At 37.3% G+C, this 18,188-nt stretch overlaps 1 protein-coding gene across 1 annotated transcript; it reads left to right on the top strand.

Moving 5' to 3' along the window:
• The first annotated feature begins 16,416 nt into the window (after positions 1-16,416).
• Positions 16,417-17,771, top strand: LOC129727471 (uncharacterized). The gene is made up of 2 exons (XM_055685338.1): positions 16,417-17,122; positions 17,191-17,771. Exons 1-2 carry the CDS (start codon positions 16,445-16,447, stop codon positions 17,281-17,283), a joined length of 771 nt encoding a protein of 256 aa, XP_055541313.1. The 5' UTR covers positions 16,417-16,444; the 3' UTR covers positions 17,284-17,771.
• Positions 17,772-18,188: the final 417 nt, after the last annotated feature.

Below are 18,188 nucleotides of genomic sequence, written 5' to 3'. Positions count from 1 at the left end.
GATACAAGAAAACGTTCACCATCTTTTAAAACTGGAATAGGCTTTGAAGGTTTCTTAAGAATCTTCGACAGCTTCCAAAATGGTTTTGAATATGGTTTCAATTTTTCAACTTTAGTCTCAAAATTTTGATTTCTCCGAAGAGTAAATCTATGTTCAATCTCTTTCTGTAAATCTTTATAAATAGTTTTAAAAACAGGGTCACGAGAACGTTGATATTGACGTCTGCGGACATTTTTCAAACGAATTAGGAGTTGAAGATTTTCGTCAATTATTGGTGAATCAAATTTCACTTGAGCCTTTGGAACAGAATAATTCCTGGCATCAACAATTGCACATTTTAATGCTTCCAAAGCGGAATCAATATTCACTTCGTTTTGCAAATCAAGCTCATTATTGAAATTTCTCTCAATATAATTTTTGTATCTTTCCCAATTAGCTTTGTTATAATTAAAAACAGAGCTCATAGGGTTTAAAACTGATTCATGTGATAAAGAAAAAGTTATTGTAAGATGGTCAGAATCAAAGTCAGCATGTGTGATCAAATCACTACATACATGACTTTGATCTGTTAGCACCAAATCAATTGTTGAAGGGTTTCTTACAGAAGAAAAGCATGTAGGACTATTCGGAGACAGAATAGAATAGTATCCTGAAGAACAATCATTGAATAAAATTTTGCCATTGGAATTACTTTGAGAATTATTCCATGAACGATGTTTAGCGTTAAAATCGCCGATTATAAAAAAATTCGAACGATTTCTGGTGAGTTTTTGTAAATCACCTTTAAAATAATTTTTGAGCTCGCGTGTGCATTGAAATGGTAAATATGCTGCGGCAATAAATAAAATCCCAAGTTCAGTTTGAACTTCAATTCCCAAAGTTTCAATAACTTTCGTCTCAAGATGGGGAAGAGCACGATGTTTGATTCGGCGATGAATAACAATTGCAACTCCACCGCCGGAACCCTGAATCCTATCATATCTATGAACCACGTAATTGGGATCATATTTTAATTTTATGTTAGGTTTCAAAAATGTTTCAGTAATAATTGCAATATGCACATTATTTACTGTTAAAAAATTAAAAAGCTCATTCTCATTGGCCTTCAATGAGCGAGCATTCCAATTTAATATTTTAATTGTTTTATTTAAAATCATTGCTAAATTTTAAATTAGAAACAATTTTAATAGTAAAATTTGTGCCTATTTGAATGGCTTCAAACATTGATTTTGCCTGCAACATGGCGTTCATAAGATCGAACATTGCCTGTTGCAAAAAAGAAAGTTTACCTGCCGTAATAGGCCCCAGGCAGTTGACATTAGAAAAAATATTTTCGGCAGCAATATTAGCTGGAGTAATAGGTGTACAATTATTTTCTAGCGTGTTTTGCTTACCCATATTAACGGTCATTTTCGAACTACCAACATTAGGCGGTAGAATGTTCGATCTACCTGTAACCTGTGCATATGTTAAACGAGTATGCAAAGGAGCTGAGAAAGTGGGTGGTACTGGTTTGCTTGGAGAATTTTGTTTTGAATTTTGTTTACCTTGCCTTGCCTTAACAATTGCTAAACGGGCTGGGCATTGATAAAAATTTGACATATGGTTGCCGTTACAATTCACACAGCGAAAATTTTTACTCTCTATCACAGGACATGTGTTCTTTTTGTGAGAAGAGTCTCCACAATTAAGACATTTTTGGTCCATGTTACAGAATTTGGAACCATGGCCATAACGTTGGCAAGTACGGCATTGGGTGATATGCTTTTCACCTCCGCCATACTTCCTATAAGTTTCCCACTTTACACGCACATTATACAAAGCATGTGCTTTTTCAAAAAATTTTAAGTTGGTAACCTCATTGCGGTTAAAATGAATTAAATAATTAACAAGGGAAATTCCAGTTCTCTGACTGTTTTCGCCTCGTGATTTTTGTTTCATTAGCATTACTTGGGTAGGGGCTATGCCAAGTAATTCTGTTAAAGTAAGTTTGATCTCATCAACGGTTTGATCGTTGGTGAGACCTTTCAAGACAACCTTGAACGGCTTGGCGTTCTTGGTGTCATATGTAAAAAAATTGTACATCTTGTCAGTTAAATACTGAACAAGACGATCACGACCCTTTACTGAGTCGGCTAATAAGCGGCATTCACCTCTACGGCCAATTTGATAGGTAACTTTAACGTCAGAAACAAACGTTGAAAGTTCCTTTTTGAATATATTAAATTCAGAAGAAATAGTTACCACAATAGGTGGAACTTTCTCCTCTTTTAAAGATTTTATATTTTGTATAGTTTCATTACTGGTAACTTCCATTTCACCAGCTTCTTGCTCAGGCAAAATATCAAAAGGATTGTCACTACAGACACTCGATGTGTCAGAAAGAGATGCCTCTCTTTTCCTCCCCGCAGCGATGCGAGGTTTCTTTTTCCGTCCAGCCATTTCAGGTGATACGAAAAAAGTTAAAACAAATGTTAAATTCAAAAGTAGGTAGTCTTGAGAAAGACTGATGGGAAATAACTTTCAGGTAGTCTTTAAAAGACACACTGACAAAACACAAACTTTGAAGCTATAGGAAGTCAAAGACCAGTCCACAAGCAACCGAAAAAACGTCTGATCTGTAGGACAGTTCAAGACGCACTGTTAGGAGAGAATGTTGCGTCTGGAGTTGATTTCCGGTCTATAGGCATCATCCCGATTTCGGAATTATCTATATTCGATCGTATTCGGTCAATTTGTTTCTCTTCCAGATAGCGGAAGTGACCATTTTGGAATGCAAAATGGCGTCGGGGTTCGTTTGACAGTCTCTAGATATAATACCGGTTTTGAAAATATTCATAATGGATAGTATGTGACATTATGTTATCCAATTGTTTCTATGTCCACTAGAAGCCCCGGTGGAATCTGTTCCGTAAGGGCCATTTCGAAGGCATATCACTATAACACCATAAAAATGGCTTATGGAAGTAGTTTCATAAACTTCGGACCAATAGTTGTAAGATTCTGCTCGAAAATTCATGAAATTCTTCAGTTTTGCAACATATCTCCGAAAACCCAGATTTTCAGCAATGAGAAAATTCTTTCGAGGCACCGCTGAATCTGATTTCAATGCAGAGAAGTAACTGAATCTTTTGATGCTAAAAGTGTCGAAATCGGAAGATAATCTATGGGTACGCGGGTACCCCGTTAGGCATATTGTTATTACATAAAAATTAATGTTATCAAAAGTTCCCTTTTAATGAGCTTTGATTGCAGTGAACTATGAAATTCCGTTTTATGAAACTTTAAAAGGTACCCGGGTACTCCGTCAAGCTCATAACGGTTATACGAATCATTTTTTTTATATTTCTCTGCCGCACTTCACTTCAGAAATATTACGTTTCACGTCTGATACACCAATCGTCATTTTAAATACAAAATCTATTGGGCTGTTGTGAATAATTTCTGGCCTCTGGGCATCATCCTGTTTCTGAAAAAACTAAAATTGGATGGTATTTGACTACCTTGGGCTGTTCGCCAAAAACCGGAAATTACCATCACAAAATTAAATATGGCAGCTGGAGTTGATATAAGATGACCATTTAGGGTTGTTTTTTTTTATTCTTAAGTTTAGGTCTAACAATCTGCAAGATCAATCACGATTGTTACAATGTTTGTAGTTACGTATTTGATGAAAATAGCTTCGTGTCTGAGATTGGCGGCACACATTTATTTGTCATATATTATACCGTTCCAGCAGAAAATTGAAAAAAAATGTTTTGCGTGCGACATTAAATTTTTTACTTTATGAACAATGCGCATAATGTCGCATCTAGTGCACCGTTTAGCGTAAAAAACCGCATAAGTTCGAAACGCGGAAAAATAAGATCGGTGCTTAGAATATGGATATTCAAAAACATCACTTCGCGTGCACATTTGAATCAACGATTTAATGTTATTAAAATTTATCAATTTTGGGGCTACTAACTTTCATGATTTTACATGTCTTCGTAATATTATGAATAATATCTCATTCTTATTTATCAGATTGAGTTATTTGCAATATATTTCCATATTTTCTTCATTTGTCAGATATCCTCAAATTTCATTGCTAAGCATTACCAAACATTTTAATGTAAGAAATCACTTTATGTCATTGCTTTGAAATTCGAGTTAGAGGCGAATCACGCAATAAATATCATCATTATGAACGTTTTATGTAGTTAATAATATCTCAATTTTTAATTATCAGGTACCTGTTGTTTCTCCTTAAATGTCTCTTCTAAACATTATCAAACATTTTTTTTGAAAAAAAAAACATATCATCGCTTTTAATTTTGATTTAGATGAAGTTTGAGCATTGAAAGTCATTATTCACAAAACTGCGTGAAATATGCGTGAAACATATTTCTCCTCAAATATTTTTGCGAACATTTTAATGTAGAAAAAAAGAACTACGATTTAAAGGAAAATTGAGCATAAAAAGACATGATTTTGCATTATAAACTCAGTTTTTAGCAAAGAAAATACCATAACTTTCCCACATATGTCTATTCGAAACAATAACAAACATTTTATTATAGAAAAAAAAACACAAATCATCGCTTCAGACTTTGATTTAGAGGTAAATCAAGCATGAAAAGTCACGGTTTTTCATGTTTTTCGAAGTCTTGTGAATTATATCTTTAGTAATCAAATACCTATAATTTCTCCTCGAATGCCTCGTCTGAATATAAACCACATGCCATCGCTTTGAATTTCGAATTATATGGTGAACGTTGAACGAAAAAAAGTCAGGTTTTATTCATGTTTAATGTAATGTGAATGATATCACAATTTTTATCATTTAGATGAAGAAAAAAAATCACAATTTTTATCATCACAAAACCGTAACTGTTTCACAAATATATTGCCTCGACCTCTACCAATATTTCCTTGCGATAAAACATACATGCCACAGCTTACTTTCTTGATAAGGACGATTTAAAATAATGGTGCTTATTGTGTACCTTAGAAACGGCGGGAATAGTATCAATAAGCTCGGCGTTACGAAATTTCATTTTTATATAGTAGATAAAAATATTTAATCATGCACCATCCTATAAATGAAGTGCTCTAATCCAATACTGCGCTATGAAAATAATCGAAACAAAGCAACCTGCACATCGTCGTTGTTGCGTCGCACCCCAGTAGGTATAAATCGCACAGCCCCGCCGCCACGTTTTACATTATGTGAATGATATCAAAGTTTTCATTCTTAAGCAACCCTACATGTTACACAAATATATTCTTCAAACTCTACGAATATTTTCTTGTAACAAAACGTACATGTAACAGCTTACTTTTTTTGATTTGAAACAATTTAAAATGATGGTGCTTATTGTGCACCTCAGTAACGGCGGGAATAATATCAATAAAATCTGCGTTACGTAAATCCATTTTTATATAGTGGATAAAAATAACTAATCATGCACCATCCTATAAATGAAGCGCTCTAATCCAATATTGCGCTATCAAAATAATCAAAACAAAGCAACCTGTATAATCAAAACAAACAAAGCTACATCGCCGTTGCTGCATCTCACATAACGAGGTTTGAATCGCATAGCCCCGTCACCACGTTTTACGTTATGTGAATAACATAACAATTTTTATTATTAAGAAACCCTAAATGTTCTACAAATATATTGTTTCGAACTCTACGAATATTTTCTTGCAATAGAACGTACACGTCACAGCTTACTTTTATGACTTAGAACGATTTAAAATAATTACCATTACCATTGCACCTCAAAAATGGCGGGAATGATATCAATAAGATCTGCATTACGTAATTCCATTTTAATATAGTAGATTAATCATGAAGCATCGTATGAATGAAGCCCTCTAATTCAATACTGCGCTATCAAAATAATCAAAACAAAGCAATCTGTACACCGCCGCTGCTGTGTCGCATACCACTAGGTATAAATTGCACAGCCCCGCCACCACGTTTTACATTATGCGACTGATATCACAATTTTTATAATTTAGAAACCCTAAATGTTTCACAAATATATTGTTTTGAACTCAACGAATATTTTCTTGCAATAAAACGCACATGTCACCGCTTACTTTCTTGATTTTAAACGATTTAAAATGATGGTGCTTATTGTGCACCTCGGTAACGGCGGAAATAACATCAATAAAATCTGCGTTACGTAAATCCATTTTTATATAGTGGATTAAAATAATTAATCATGCACCATCCTAAAATAAATGAAGCGCTCTAATCCAACACTGCGCTATAAAAATAATCAAAATAAAGCAACCTGCACATCGCCGTTGTTGCATCGCACACAATGAGGTTTGAATCGCACAGCCCCGCCACCACGTTTTACGTTATGTGAATGATATCACAATTTTTATTATTAAGAAACCCTAAATGTTTCACAAATATATTGTTCCGAACTCTACAAATATTTTATTGCAATAAAACGCACATGTCACCGCTTACTTTCTTGATTTAAAATGATGGTGCTTATTGTGCACCTCAGTAACGGCGGGAATAATATCAATAAAATCTGCGTTACGTAAATCCATTTTTATATAGTGATAAAAATAATTAATCATGCACCATCCTAAAATAAATGAAGCGCTCTAATCCAAAACCGCGCTATCAAAATAATCAAAACAAAGCAACCTGCACACCGCCGTTGCTGCGTCGCATACAATGAAGATTGAATCGCACACCCCGCCATCGTGATCTCTTTGCGGCAGGAGAAGTTTGGTTGTGTTTGTTTTGACCAAGTCCGCATGCCAGCCGCACCGGACTTGCTTCAAAACAAACACAACTAAACTTCCCTTTCGCCCGCGACGCACGAAGACGAATGAACCCCTAGGAGCAAATGAACCCTGGTCCGACATCTCCGACATTTTTGTTGCATTTGAGCACGACATCGGACCGATGTTGAGCGAAATGTCGACCCGTTGTTGGACCGATCTATCGGAGAATCGGACGCGAATTGGTCCGACATCGGCCCGACAATTCTTACTGGGAATCAGATCGTTTTTTCTCTCTATCTCTTAACATCACATTCGCTCATTATATACCGAACCCAGTCAGAATTCCCTGGAACGCGAGTCGGACCATCGGACCCATCTCTCTCAGAATTCATGCGGGTTGAACGAAATTCGCTCGAAATACACGATCTCTCGTATTGGTGTGTGCGCTGGACGCTCTATATCTGTTTTTTCGTCTTTCTCTTTTGGCGCCGGGCATATTCTTTCGGTTTTTTTTCTGTCTTTCTCGCATTGGCGCAGACCTTATTCTCACCGATAGCAACGTCGCGCAAACAGATGCACGGTTTATTGTATTGGTGTGTGTGTTGAACTTTCTTTATTCTCATCGATAGCAAACGTCATCATTCGTTGTTTTGCTTTCGTCTCGATTAGACGCAAATTGTTCATCTCCGTTTGAGTTTGCAAAATAACAATACACGAGTTATCGTACGGGTGTTTTTTTGTCGATTATTTCTTGTGCTGCGCGATAACAATAGCCGGTAGTTTATCGGCAGAAACATTTTCTGCACACTGGTAGGGGCAGGCTACCCCGCCAGTGATCCGATACGCAGCTGATATATCAGCAAGAATAATTCTCCCGCACCGCTGTTACCCCGCTAGCAGCACGGACCACCATACGATCGAGCGAGTGGAAGTCAACTACAAGTGGCATCTACAAGGTCGCGTGTAGGATACGGCCACTGTGTCACAACACGAAGCTGGATCGTCATTGTTTGTTCTGCGGAGACGCTCGATTAATCCTACTATCAGCCGTGAGGTCGTGACTTAGACGTTCGGTGAAGTATTCACTTTATAATTTTTATCATTATTATTAATAGTATTATTATTGTTATTATTATAATTATTATTACTATTATTATTATTATTATTATTATTATTACTATTACTATTATTATTATTATTATTATTATTATTATTACTATTGTTATTAGTATTAGTATTACTGCCTTTTTTTTTTAATTTTGATCCATTGTAGTTTGAAAAATTGTTTTTAAAATTTAATAGCAACTATTTGACCCCACCCCACATTCGAATATTTATCGTTTGTGTGCGGTAGAGCGTAACGCTCCCGCAAAATGGACGACATGCAGGTGCAACTATTCCTGGATGTGGAAACAACTGGGGAAGAGATTGAGATCTCCCCCATCAATTCCCCTCTACCTTCCCCGCTACCTAGCCCCGTACCAAGGGTACCGGCAACACGGGTGAAAGCTTACCCAGATGCTTCGAAAGGTCCGTTCGTAGTTTACTTCAGGCCCATAAAGAAGCCTCTAAATATAATTCAAATCGGCAAGGACCTGGCAAAACAGTTTTCGGACGTAACCGAAATTACAAAGGTTAGACCGAACAAACTGCGAGTTGTTGTGAGTAGCTCTTCACGAGAGAGTACCGCGTGTACATCCCTGCCAAGGACGTGGAGATCGACGGTGTGGTTACCGAAGGAAGCCTCACGGTCGATGACATTTTGCGTCACGGGGTTGGCTGCTTCAAAAACCCCCTGATTCAAGATGTAAAGATACTGGATGTCAAGCAATTGCATTCAGTATCCATCGAAGAAGGGAAGAAGAAATTCTTCCCTTCGGATTCCTTCCGTGTAACATTCGCCGGATCCGCACTGCCGAACTACATCTCTTTGGACAGGGTTCGTCTGCCTGTACGCCTGTTCGTACCGCGGGTCATGCATTGCCAAAACTGCAAGCAGTTAGGTCATACAGCCACCTACTGCTGCAACAAGGCACGCTGCAGCAAGTGCGGAGGCAATCATGCTGAGACCGCTTGCAGTGAGGATACTGAAAAGTGTCTTTACTGCGAGGGAACTCGGCATGACCTTTCGGCGTGTCCCGCGTACAAACAGCGCGAGGAAAAAATAAAGCGTTCCCTCAAGGAACGATCAAAGCGCTCTTTCGCAGAAATGCTGAAGAGTGCTGAGCCACCCTCGACAGGAAACATCTTTTCCTTTTTGCCAACCGATGAGGGTACATCTGACGATCCCGTCGAAGGGTGTTCTTATGCCATGCCAGAAGGATCTAGGAAGAGGAGAATGATCAACTCTCCTAATCTTTCTCGCAAAGGTCGCAAGATAACCCCTAGCGGAATGACCAATAAGCCAACACAAAAAGAAAGCGGTGAAGAAAAACCGAAGCAAGTACCTCCCGGTTTTAATTTTAAATCAAACCAGGAGTACCCACCGCTTCCTGGGGCACCAAAAACCCCTCGGGCACCCATTTCTCGATCAGAAAATAAAATAGAAACAGGGTTCATAAAATTTTCTGATATTGTGGACTGGATATTTAAAACATTCAACATACCAGATCCCCTACAAAATATTCTTCTTGCCCTTCTTCCTACAGTGAAAACCTTTTTGATGCAACTAGCAGCAACTTGGCCCCTCATTTCAGCTATCATATCTTTCGATGACTAATACGGCGAAAGAGGTTAGGAATTTTATCACTGTATTACAGTGGAATTGCAGAAGTATCATCCCCAAATTCGATCTATTTTCTCATTTAATAAATACATACAATTGTGACGCATTTGCGCTCTGTGAAACCTTTCTCAATTCAAACGATCAACTCAATTTCCACGATTTTAACATTATTCGTCGAGATCGAGACTCACACGGTGGAGGGGTACTTTTAGGGATTAAAAAGTGCTATTCCTTCTTCCGAATCGACCTCCCCTCGATCTCGAATATTGAAGTCGTTGCCATTCAAACGAATATGGATGGAAAAGACCTATGCCTTGTTTCGTTATATATGCCTCCATCCGCGCGGATTGAACAGAAGCATCTCACTGATATAGCAGAGTTGCTTCCCGCGCCTTTTTTGATATTGGGAGATTTTAATTCTCACTGTTCGCTATGGGGGTCGCTGTACGACGACAACCGATCTTCTTTAATCTGTAACTTGATCGACGACTTCAATATGACAGTTTTGAATACTGGGGAAGCGACACGTGTACCTAATCCTCCAGCACGTGAAAGCGTGCTTGACCTATCCCTCTGCTCGACATCACTAGCGCTAGATTGCCGGTGGAAAGTAATCAACGATCCCCACGGTAGTGATCATCTTCCAATCGTTATATCAATTGCTAATGGTTCAACTCCCCCGAACCCAATCAATATTTCCTACGACCTTACACGTAATATTGATTGGAAGTGTTATGAGTCTATTATAGCGCAATCTATCGAGACTCACGAGGAACTTCCTCCGGAGGAAGAATACGCGTTCTTAGCTGGCTTGATAATCGACGCCGCGACTCAAGCTCAGACGAAACCGATACCCGGGGTAACGATTAGACAGCGCCCTCCCAACAAATGGTGGGACAAAGAGTGCTCTGAGCTGTACGCGCGAAGGTCCGCGGCGTATAAGGACTACCGGGAGTACGGCACTGTCAACCTGCTTCGAAAGTACGAGGCACTGGGCAGGCAGATGAAGAGCTTAGTAAAGGCGAAAAAACGCGGGTACTGGCGGCGGTTCGTAAACGCGTTGTCCAGGGAAACAGCGATGAGCACTCTTTGGGATACCGCCAGGCGCATGCGGAACCGTGACGTTTCGAATGAAAGCGAGGAGTATTCAGATCGCTGGATACTCGATTTTGCCAAAAAGGTCTGTCCAGACTCTGTACCGGAACAGAAAACCTTTCGCGACGCGTTATTAGTAACTACGGAAGAGCCTCCATTTTCGATGTTGGAATTTTCAATGGCTCTCCTGTCGTGCAACAATAAGGCTCCAGGGTTAGATAGAATAAAATTCAACCTGTTGAAGAACCTACCCGACTCTGCAAAAAGACGCTTGTTGAATTTATTCAACAAGTTTCTTGAGCTAAATATTGTTCCGCATGACTGGAGGGAGGTAAAAGTCATTGCTATTCGGAAACCCGGGAAACCTGCCTCTGATCACAATTCATATAGGCCGATTGCGATGCTCTCTTGCCTCCGGAAATTAATGGAGAAAATGATCCTCTTACGGTTAGACAAATGGGTCGAAACAAACGGGTTACTTTCAGATACTCAATTTGGCTTTCGCCGGGGCAAAGGGACGAACGATTGCCTAGCGTTGCTTTCTACTGAAATTCAACTAGCCTTTGTTCGAAAAGAGCAAATGGCTTCTGCGTTCATGGATATTAAGGGGGCTTTTGACTCTGTCTCTGTAGAAGTTTTAAGCGCGAAACTTCATTCGCAGGGACTTTCACCATATTTGAATAACTTTTTGCTCAATTTGTTGTCAGAAAAGCATATGTATTTCTCACATGGTGATTCGACAACTTCCCGAATTAGTTACATGGGCCTCCCCCAGGGCTCATGTTTAAGTCCTCTCTTATATAATTTTTACGTCAATGACATCGATGAATGTCTTGCAAATTCATGCACGCTAAGGCAACTTGCAGACGATAGCGTTGTATCCATTACTGGTGGCAAGGCTAGCGACCTGCAAGGACCATTGCAAGATACCTTAGACAATTTGTCTGAATGGGCTCTTAAGCTGGGTATCGAATTCTCTCCGGAGAAAACTGAGCTGGTCGTTTTTTCTAGGAAGCATAACCCAGCTCAGCTGCAGCTCCTACTAACGGGTAAAACGATCTCTCAGGTTTTAGTCGCTAAATATCTCGGGGTCTGGTTCGACTCCAAATGCACCTGGGCTTGTCATATTAGGTATCTGACACAAAAATGCCAACAGAGGATTAATTTTCTTCGTACGATTACCGGAACTTGGTGGGGTGCTCACCCAGGAGACCTTCTAAGGTTATACCAAACAACGATATTGTCAGTTCTTGAGTACGGCTGTTTCTGCTTTCGCTCCGCCGCGAACACGCACATTATAAAATTAGAGAGAATACAATATCGTTGTTTGCGTATTGCCTTGGGTTGCATGCAGTCGACCCATACGATGAGTCTTGAAGTGCTAGCGGGTATTCTTCCGTTGAAACATCGTTTTTGGAATCTCTCTTACCGGTTGCTAATTCGATGCACAGTTATGAACCCATTAGTAATTGAAAATTTCGAGAGGTTGGTCGACCTTCAATCTCAATCCAGATTTATGACTTTATATTTTGACTATATGGCTCAAGATATTAATCCTTCTTCATACGATTCCTCCAATGTCGCACTTTTAGCTACTTCTAATAATGCTATATTCTTCGACACCACCATGAAACAAGACATTTCTGGTATCCCGGATCAATTGCGACCCCAAGAGATCCCTAAGATTTTTTCCAATAAGTTTAAACATGTTAGTTATGATAAAAGCTTTTACACTGACGGATCTAATCTAGATGAGTCCACTGGCTTCGGTGTTTTCCACGAAAATTTTACCGCCTCCTACAAACTCGATGCTCCTGCTTCCGTGTACGTCGCAGAACTTGCTGCTATTCAGTACTCTCTTGGAATCATCGAAACCCTACCCATAGACCACTACTTCATCTTCACAGATAGTCTCAGTGCCATTGAGGCTCTGCGATCAATGAAGCCTGTGAAGCACACCCCGTATTTCCTGGGGAAAATACGGCGGTTTTTAAGTGCTTTAACAGATAAAAATTACCGGGTTACCTTAGCGTGGGTCCCTTCTCATTGCTCGATTCCGGGTAACGAAAAGGCTGACTCTTTAGCTAAGGTGGGTGCTATTGACGGCGATATTTATGAAAGACCAATTGCTTATGATGAATTTTATAGCATTTTGCGTCAGAGAACACTCAACAGTTGGCAATCATCATGGAACTCAGATGAACTGGGACGGTGGCTACATTCCATTTTTCCTAAGGTATCGACGAAAGCATGGTTCAAGGGGTTGGATGTAGGTCGGGACTTCATTCGCGTGATGTCCAGACTTATGTCCAATCACTATACGTTAAACACGCATCTCTTTCGTATAGGGCTTGTAGACAGTAATCACTGCGTTTGTGGCGATGGCTACCATGACATCGAGCATGTTGTTTGGTCGTGTACCGAATACTGTGGTGTTAGGTCTGAGCTTATAGATTCCCTTCGGGCCCGAGGAAAACAACCGAACGTACCCGTTAGAGACATTCTGGGAAGCGGTGATCTCCAGTACATGACACAGCTATACGTGTTCATAAAACACGCTGGTATTAAAATATGAAACTCTTCTATCTATTTGTTAGATTACCATTCCCGCTACACGCTGAAAGAAGATGATACACTAAGCTGGAGACACCCAAACGAAGACTCGGCATCTTCATGTTCACGCAGACACCTCAGTCCAAACTGCTCAAATAGAACATCACTGCTTAGCCATGTACAAATAAATAAATCGTATAACTCAATATAGTTGAAATCAAAATTGTAACTCCCCTCCTCTCACCTTAAATCCCCACTAGCTCGTAGTCGGCCGCGAGAATAAAGAAAAGGCCTCCCTCTTTTCCCTGCTAATTTAGAATTTAAAAAAAATGTACTTGGCTCAGTTAAACATAAATTGTATCGTGCCGTGTCAAATAAACTATTTATAAAAAAAAAAAAATCGATAGCAAACGTAGCGCAGTTTTTATTTTCAATCGAGTTGGTAATAAAAGTTCGATTATTTCGCGCTCGGCAAAAAAATAGTTTCGCGTGTGTAAAAAACAACAAGACTGTCGCGGCGGTTTCAAAAGTGTTTAAAGTGTTTGTCCGGCTGCTGGCCAATAGTGCGTGGTTTTTTCGGTGATAAATTTGCTGAAAGGCAGCAATGTGAAAATATTTGTTTTTTGTGAATAAAACCGTAAAACTTAGGTGGTAAAAGGTGAAGTGCGGTGGATATCATCGGTCAGTGCAGTGCAGTTGAAAATCTAGCGGATTAAAAAAAAAAGTGATACGAGCTAGATAAAAAATGCTGGTTGGTAACCAGCAAGTGTGTTGTTTGGGTGTTAACTCTTCTGCAACAAGTGCAATTGCACTCGCCAGGTTAGTGTTTTAACCAAAATTAAAATTCAAACCACAACAATAATTTAAATGAAATTTGAATTGGTTTTTTGAGTTGATTTTTTTTCCCGACTGCTCTCATATGCATGCTGGAAACAGATTGATCAAATCAAAACTTTGCATTCAAGTTTTGTTGTGAATTTTACTGTGACACGTTTTCTAGCCACTGATTGTCGTTGTTTAATTTTATTTTGGAACATTTCATAAAAATTATTGGGAAGTTCGATTTTGCATATAATAGGAAGCTGACAATATATATGTATATATATATATATATATATATATATATATATATATATATATATATATATATATATATATATATATATATATATATATATATATATATATATATATATATATATATATATTCATATATATATATATATATATATATATATATATATATATATATATATATATATATTCATATATATATATATATATTTATTCATATATATATATATATATATATATATATATATATATATATATATATATATATATATATATATATATATTTATATATATATATATATATATATATATATATATATATATATATATATATATATATATATATATATATATATATATATATATATATATATATATATATATATATATATATATATATATATATATATATATATATATATATATATACACTTGATATTGTGAACATCTTCAAAAACTATCTGAACCCCAAAGGAGTTAACTGCATAAAAGCTCCAGTTTCACTGCTACAATTAATTCAAGAAACCTATAAAACACATTTTTCCACTAATAAAATTTTCTAAGTATTTATTTCAGAGAAGCTGCTAGAAGACATCCGTCTCGATACAGAGCAAGATGAACTTATCGAACAAGTCCACGAATTTGGTCACAGGGGGATAAAGGAAAATAAGAAACAAATTCTCCAAAAATACTTCTTTCCCGAGCTTGAAAGGAAGCTGAAAATTTTTATCACATCCTGTGATATTTGCAAACGTAGCAAATATGACAGAAAACCTCCAAAACGGATACAAAGAAGTACCTTTGGTGAAACTGTTTTTGACAGAATCCATATCGACGTCTTTTTCATGAAAGGTCATAAATGGCTCACAATCGTTGATTCATTTTCCAAATTCGCGAATATAATTGCACTCGAAACAAGAACCATTATTGACATGAAAAAAGCAATAACGGATCACATTAGACAGTTTGGAAGACCTGTAACGATTGTGTGCGATCAAGAACCATCCTTTAAATCCATTGATTTTATCGGATTTCTAAACGATTTAGGAATAGTCGTTCATCACGCTAGTTCCTCCGAATCGAATGGCATTGTTGAAAGGTTTCACTCAACATTGATTGAGCTGTACAGAACTTTACACGCGAAGTACAAAGATTTGGCATTAAACGAAATAATGAATATTTTAACCGACATTTACAACAATACTTTTCATTCGGCAATTAATCAAAAACCACGCGATGTAGTCTTTAACAAAACAAATATTACAAATAGCGAGGAAATCGCAAGAAATTTTGATAAAATTCAATCCGCGATAAAAGTTGAACTCAATAAGCGAAAGGAAGCACACGAGAATAAATTTGATAAAAATGAAACACCAAAAACTTTAAATATAAATGATAAAAAATACATAAAAATTGGTCAAAGACAAACCAAAGATCAAAACCTTTATAAAATTGCAACTGTTAAATCCAATGATGAATTCACTTTTACTGATGCAAACGATATTAAAATCCATAAAAACCGAATTAAAAACTAACAAAATAATAATAAAAAAAAAAAAAAAAAACTAAACATTTCAACCATCCCTTTTTCCTTTCAGAATAATTTTCATCCACACAATTAATGCTACCACATACAAAGAAATTCCCAACAGCAATGGACTGGTTGCATTCAAAATCAAAACAGCAAGGATCAAAACTGGATATGACAGGACATTACACAAAATCAATCTTAGGTCGCTAGGAGACAACGTAAAATATATAGAAAAAATTACCCAGTCATTCAAAACAATTGAACACTTAGAACAAACTCTTGTAGAAAAAATTAAAGTAGCCAACGGAAAACTTAGGAGTTTAAATACACACAGAACAAAAAGAGCACTAATAAATGCACTAGGAACGGCTATTAAAATCATTGCAGGGAACCCAGATAATGATGATCTCGAAATCATACATAAAAGCTTAGGAGAATTGCAAACACAAGAAAACAAATTAGTCCGCAACCAAGTCCGACAAATTCAAATCAATGAACTTTTTAAAGACAAAATCAACAACATTACAGATGCACTTGGAAAAATCAGCTCCAAAATATCAAAAGAATATAATTCAGTACAAGGCTTGAGATCAGATTTAGAATTCATTAACCTTGTTTGGAATACAGATAAAATTATTCATATTTTAGAGAACATCGAGGAACAGATAGAATTTTCTAGAATATGCTTGTTAAACAAAAATATTCTTTCAGTAGAAGAGAAAATGTACATTTTCGATAAACTTGTAAACCAAAACCTTAAATTGAATTATTTAGACGAAATTTTTCAGTACAGCACAGCTAGTATCGGCATCAGCAAAGGACAAGCAGTTATACTCATCAAGACACCAATTCTAGACGAGAAGACGTACGACCTTTTGGAACTTCATACCTTGAAAATCAACGAAACACGAATCGACACTCATATCAACCTGGTTACTAAGCATGGCGATCTAATTTACTCCCAAACATCAAAATGCGACATATGCGAGGGTAACAACTTGGTGGAAGACGAATGTATCTACAAAATTTTAACCCATCAAACACCAACATGCCCGCTTGTAAAGACGAAACAAGCATTCCAAGTCAATGAAATTGTAAAAGGCGTTATCCTGATCGATACCTCCGAAAACACTGAAGTAAGAGACTCTTGTGGAAACTCGAAGATGGTACGGGATGCCACCATTGTAGAAACCGAAAACTGTACCATTAGAATTCGCAACCTTACATTCTCTGGAAGGCTTGACGTAGTTCAACAAGACGAGTATCTGGTTCCAATCTACAGCAAACCTCTACAAAACACATCTTACTCAAAAGATGACGAAGAAAACTTTATGCTTCGGATCCTGAACCTAGAAGAACTCAGCGAGATTCAAATATCTCTAAACCATACACAAAAACGGGTAACATATGGAGGTGTCATCCTCCTCGCACTAACCTTTTTTTGTTTCTTCACTGCAGTTTTCTACAGAAAAATACATGCGAGGGTGAGCAAGGAAAATCACACCAAGCTACCAGAACTTCTTACCCCCAAACATATAGGAGAAATAGACGGGACGGCTAAGACAAATGAAGATACGCCTAAGCACGGAAGCAATGGAGTCCACACCATGACGCCATTATCCGAGGTCCTTAAACATCAAACGAGGACGCTTGATACTTATGGGGGGAGACGTTATGAAAAGACGAGCCCAGCCGACCATGCCAACACGCCGCATCGATCGACCACAGCAACCGATGCGCCAGGGAATTGATGAGCCAGGAGAAACCAGCGTAGCAACAGCCAGGGTAACTACATCGAGACGACCAACGCCAACTTGCCCCATCGATCGGACGCAACGATCGATGCACCGTAGAAATGATGAGCCAGGAAGAATCCAGCGTAGCAACAACCCAGGAAGGCAACGTAGACACGACCAACGAGTACCAACGTGGAGGACCCATCGAACGATATTGGTTGTGCTGACTAGGTAGATTTAGTTAATAAAAGGTTTAGCGATAGGAATATCGAGTTAGTCTTAAGCGTGCGTTCTATTGTAATCGGTCTTAAACGTGAATAAATATTTTTTTTATAATACTCATAACCATTCGAGCATTACTTATATATATATATATATATATATATATATATATATATATATATATATATATATATATATATATATGTATATATATATATATATATATATATATATATATATATATATATATATATATATATATATATATATATATATATATATATATATATATATATATATATATATATATATATATATATATATATATATATATATATATATATATATATATATATATATAAATATCTATCCTTCAGTAATAGTTGCTTGTTACTTGTTTAGAAAAACGCATAAAGAGAACCCGCGTAAAAAGCGGTGTACCGATAGATTGTGGAATAAATTTTTGCATAAATTAAAAAAGAAACAAACATTTTTTACGCGGGTTTTT

Source organism: Wyeomyia smithii, chromosome 3 (genome assembly GCF_029784165.1).
Source record: "Wyeomyia smithii strain HCP4-BCI-WySm-NY-G18 chromosome 3, ASM2978416v1, whole genome shotgun sequence".
NCBI classification, from domain to species: Eukaryota; Metazoa; Arthropoda; class Insecta; order Diptera; family Culicidae; genus Wyeomyia; species Wyeomyia smithii.
Note: the sequence above shows the minus strand (reverse complement) of the source record. Positions and strands in the feature narration are given on the sequence as shown.

Excerpts from the sequence above, each read along its gene's own strand:
- LOC129727471 (XM_055685338.1), top strand. The coding sequence starts at position 16,445 with ATGTACATTTTCGATAAACTTGTAAACCAAAACCTTAAATTGAATTAT. Across the intron at positions 17,123-17,190 it reads TAAACCATACACAAAAACGG|AAAAATACATGCGAGGGTGA; the intron begins GTAACATATGGA and ends AGTTTTCTACAG.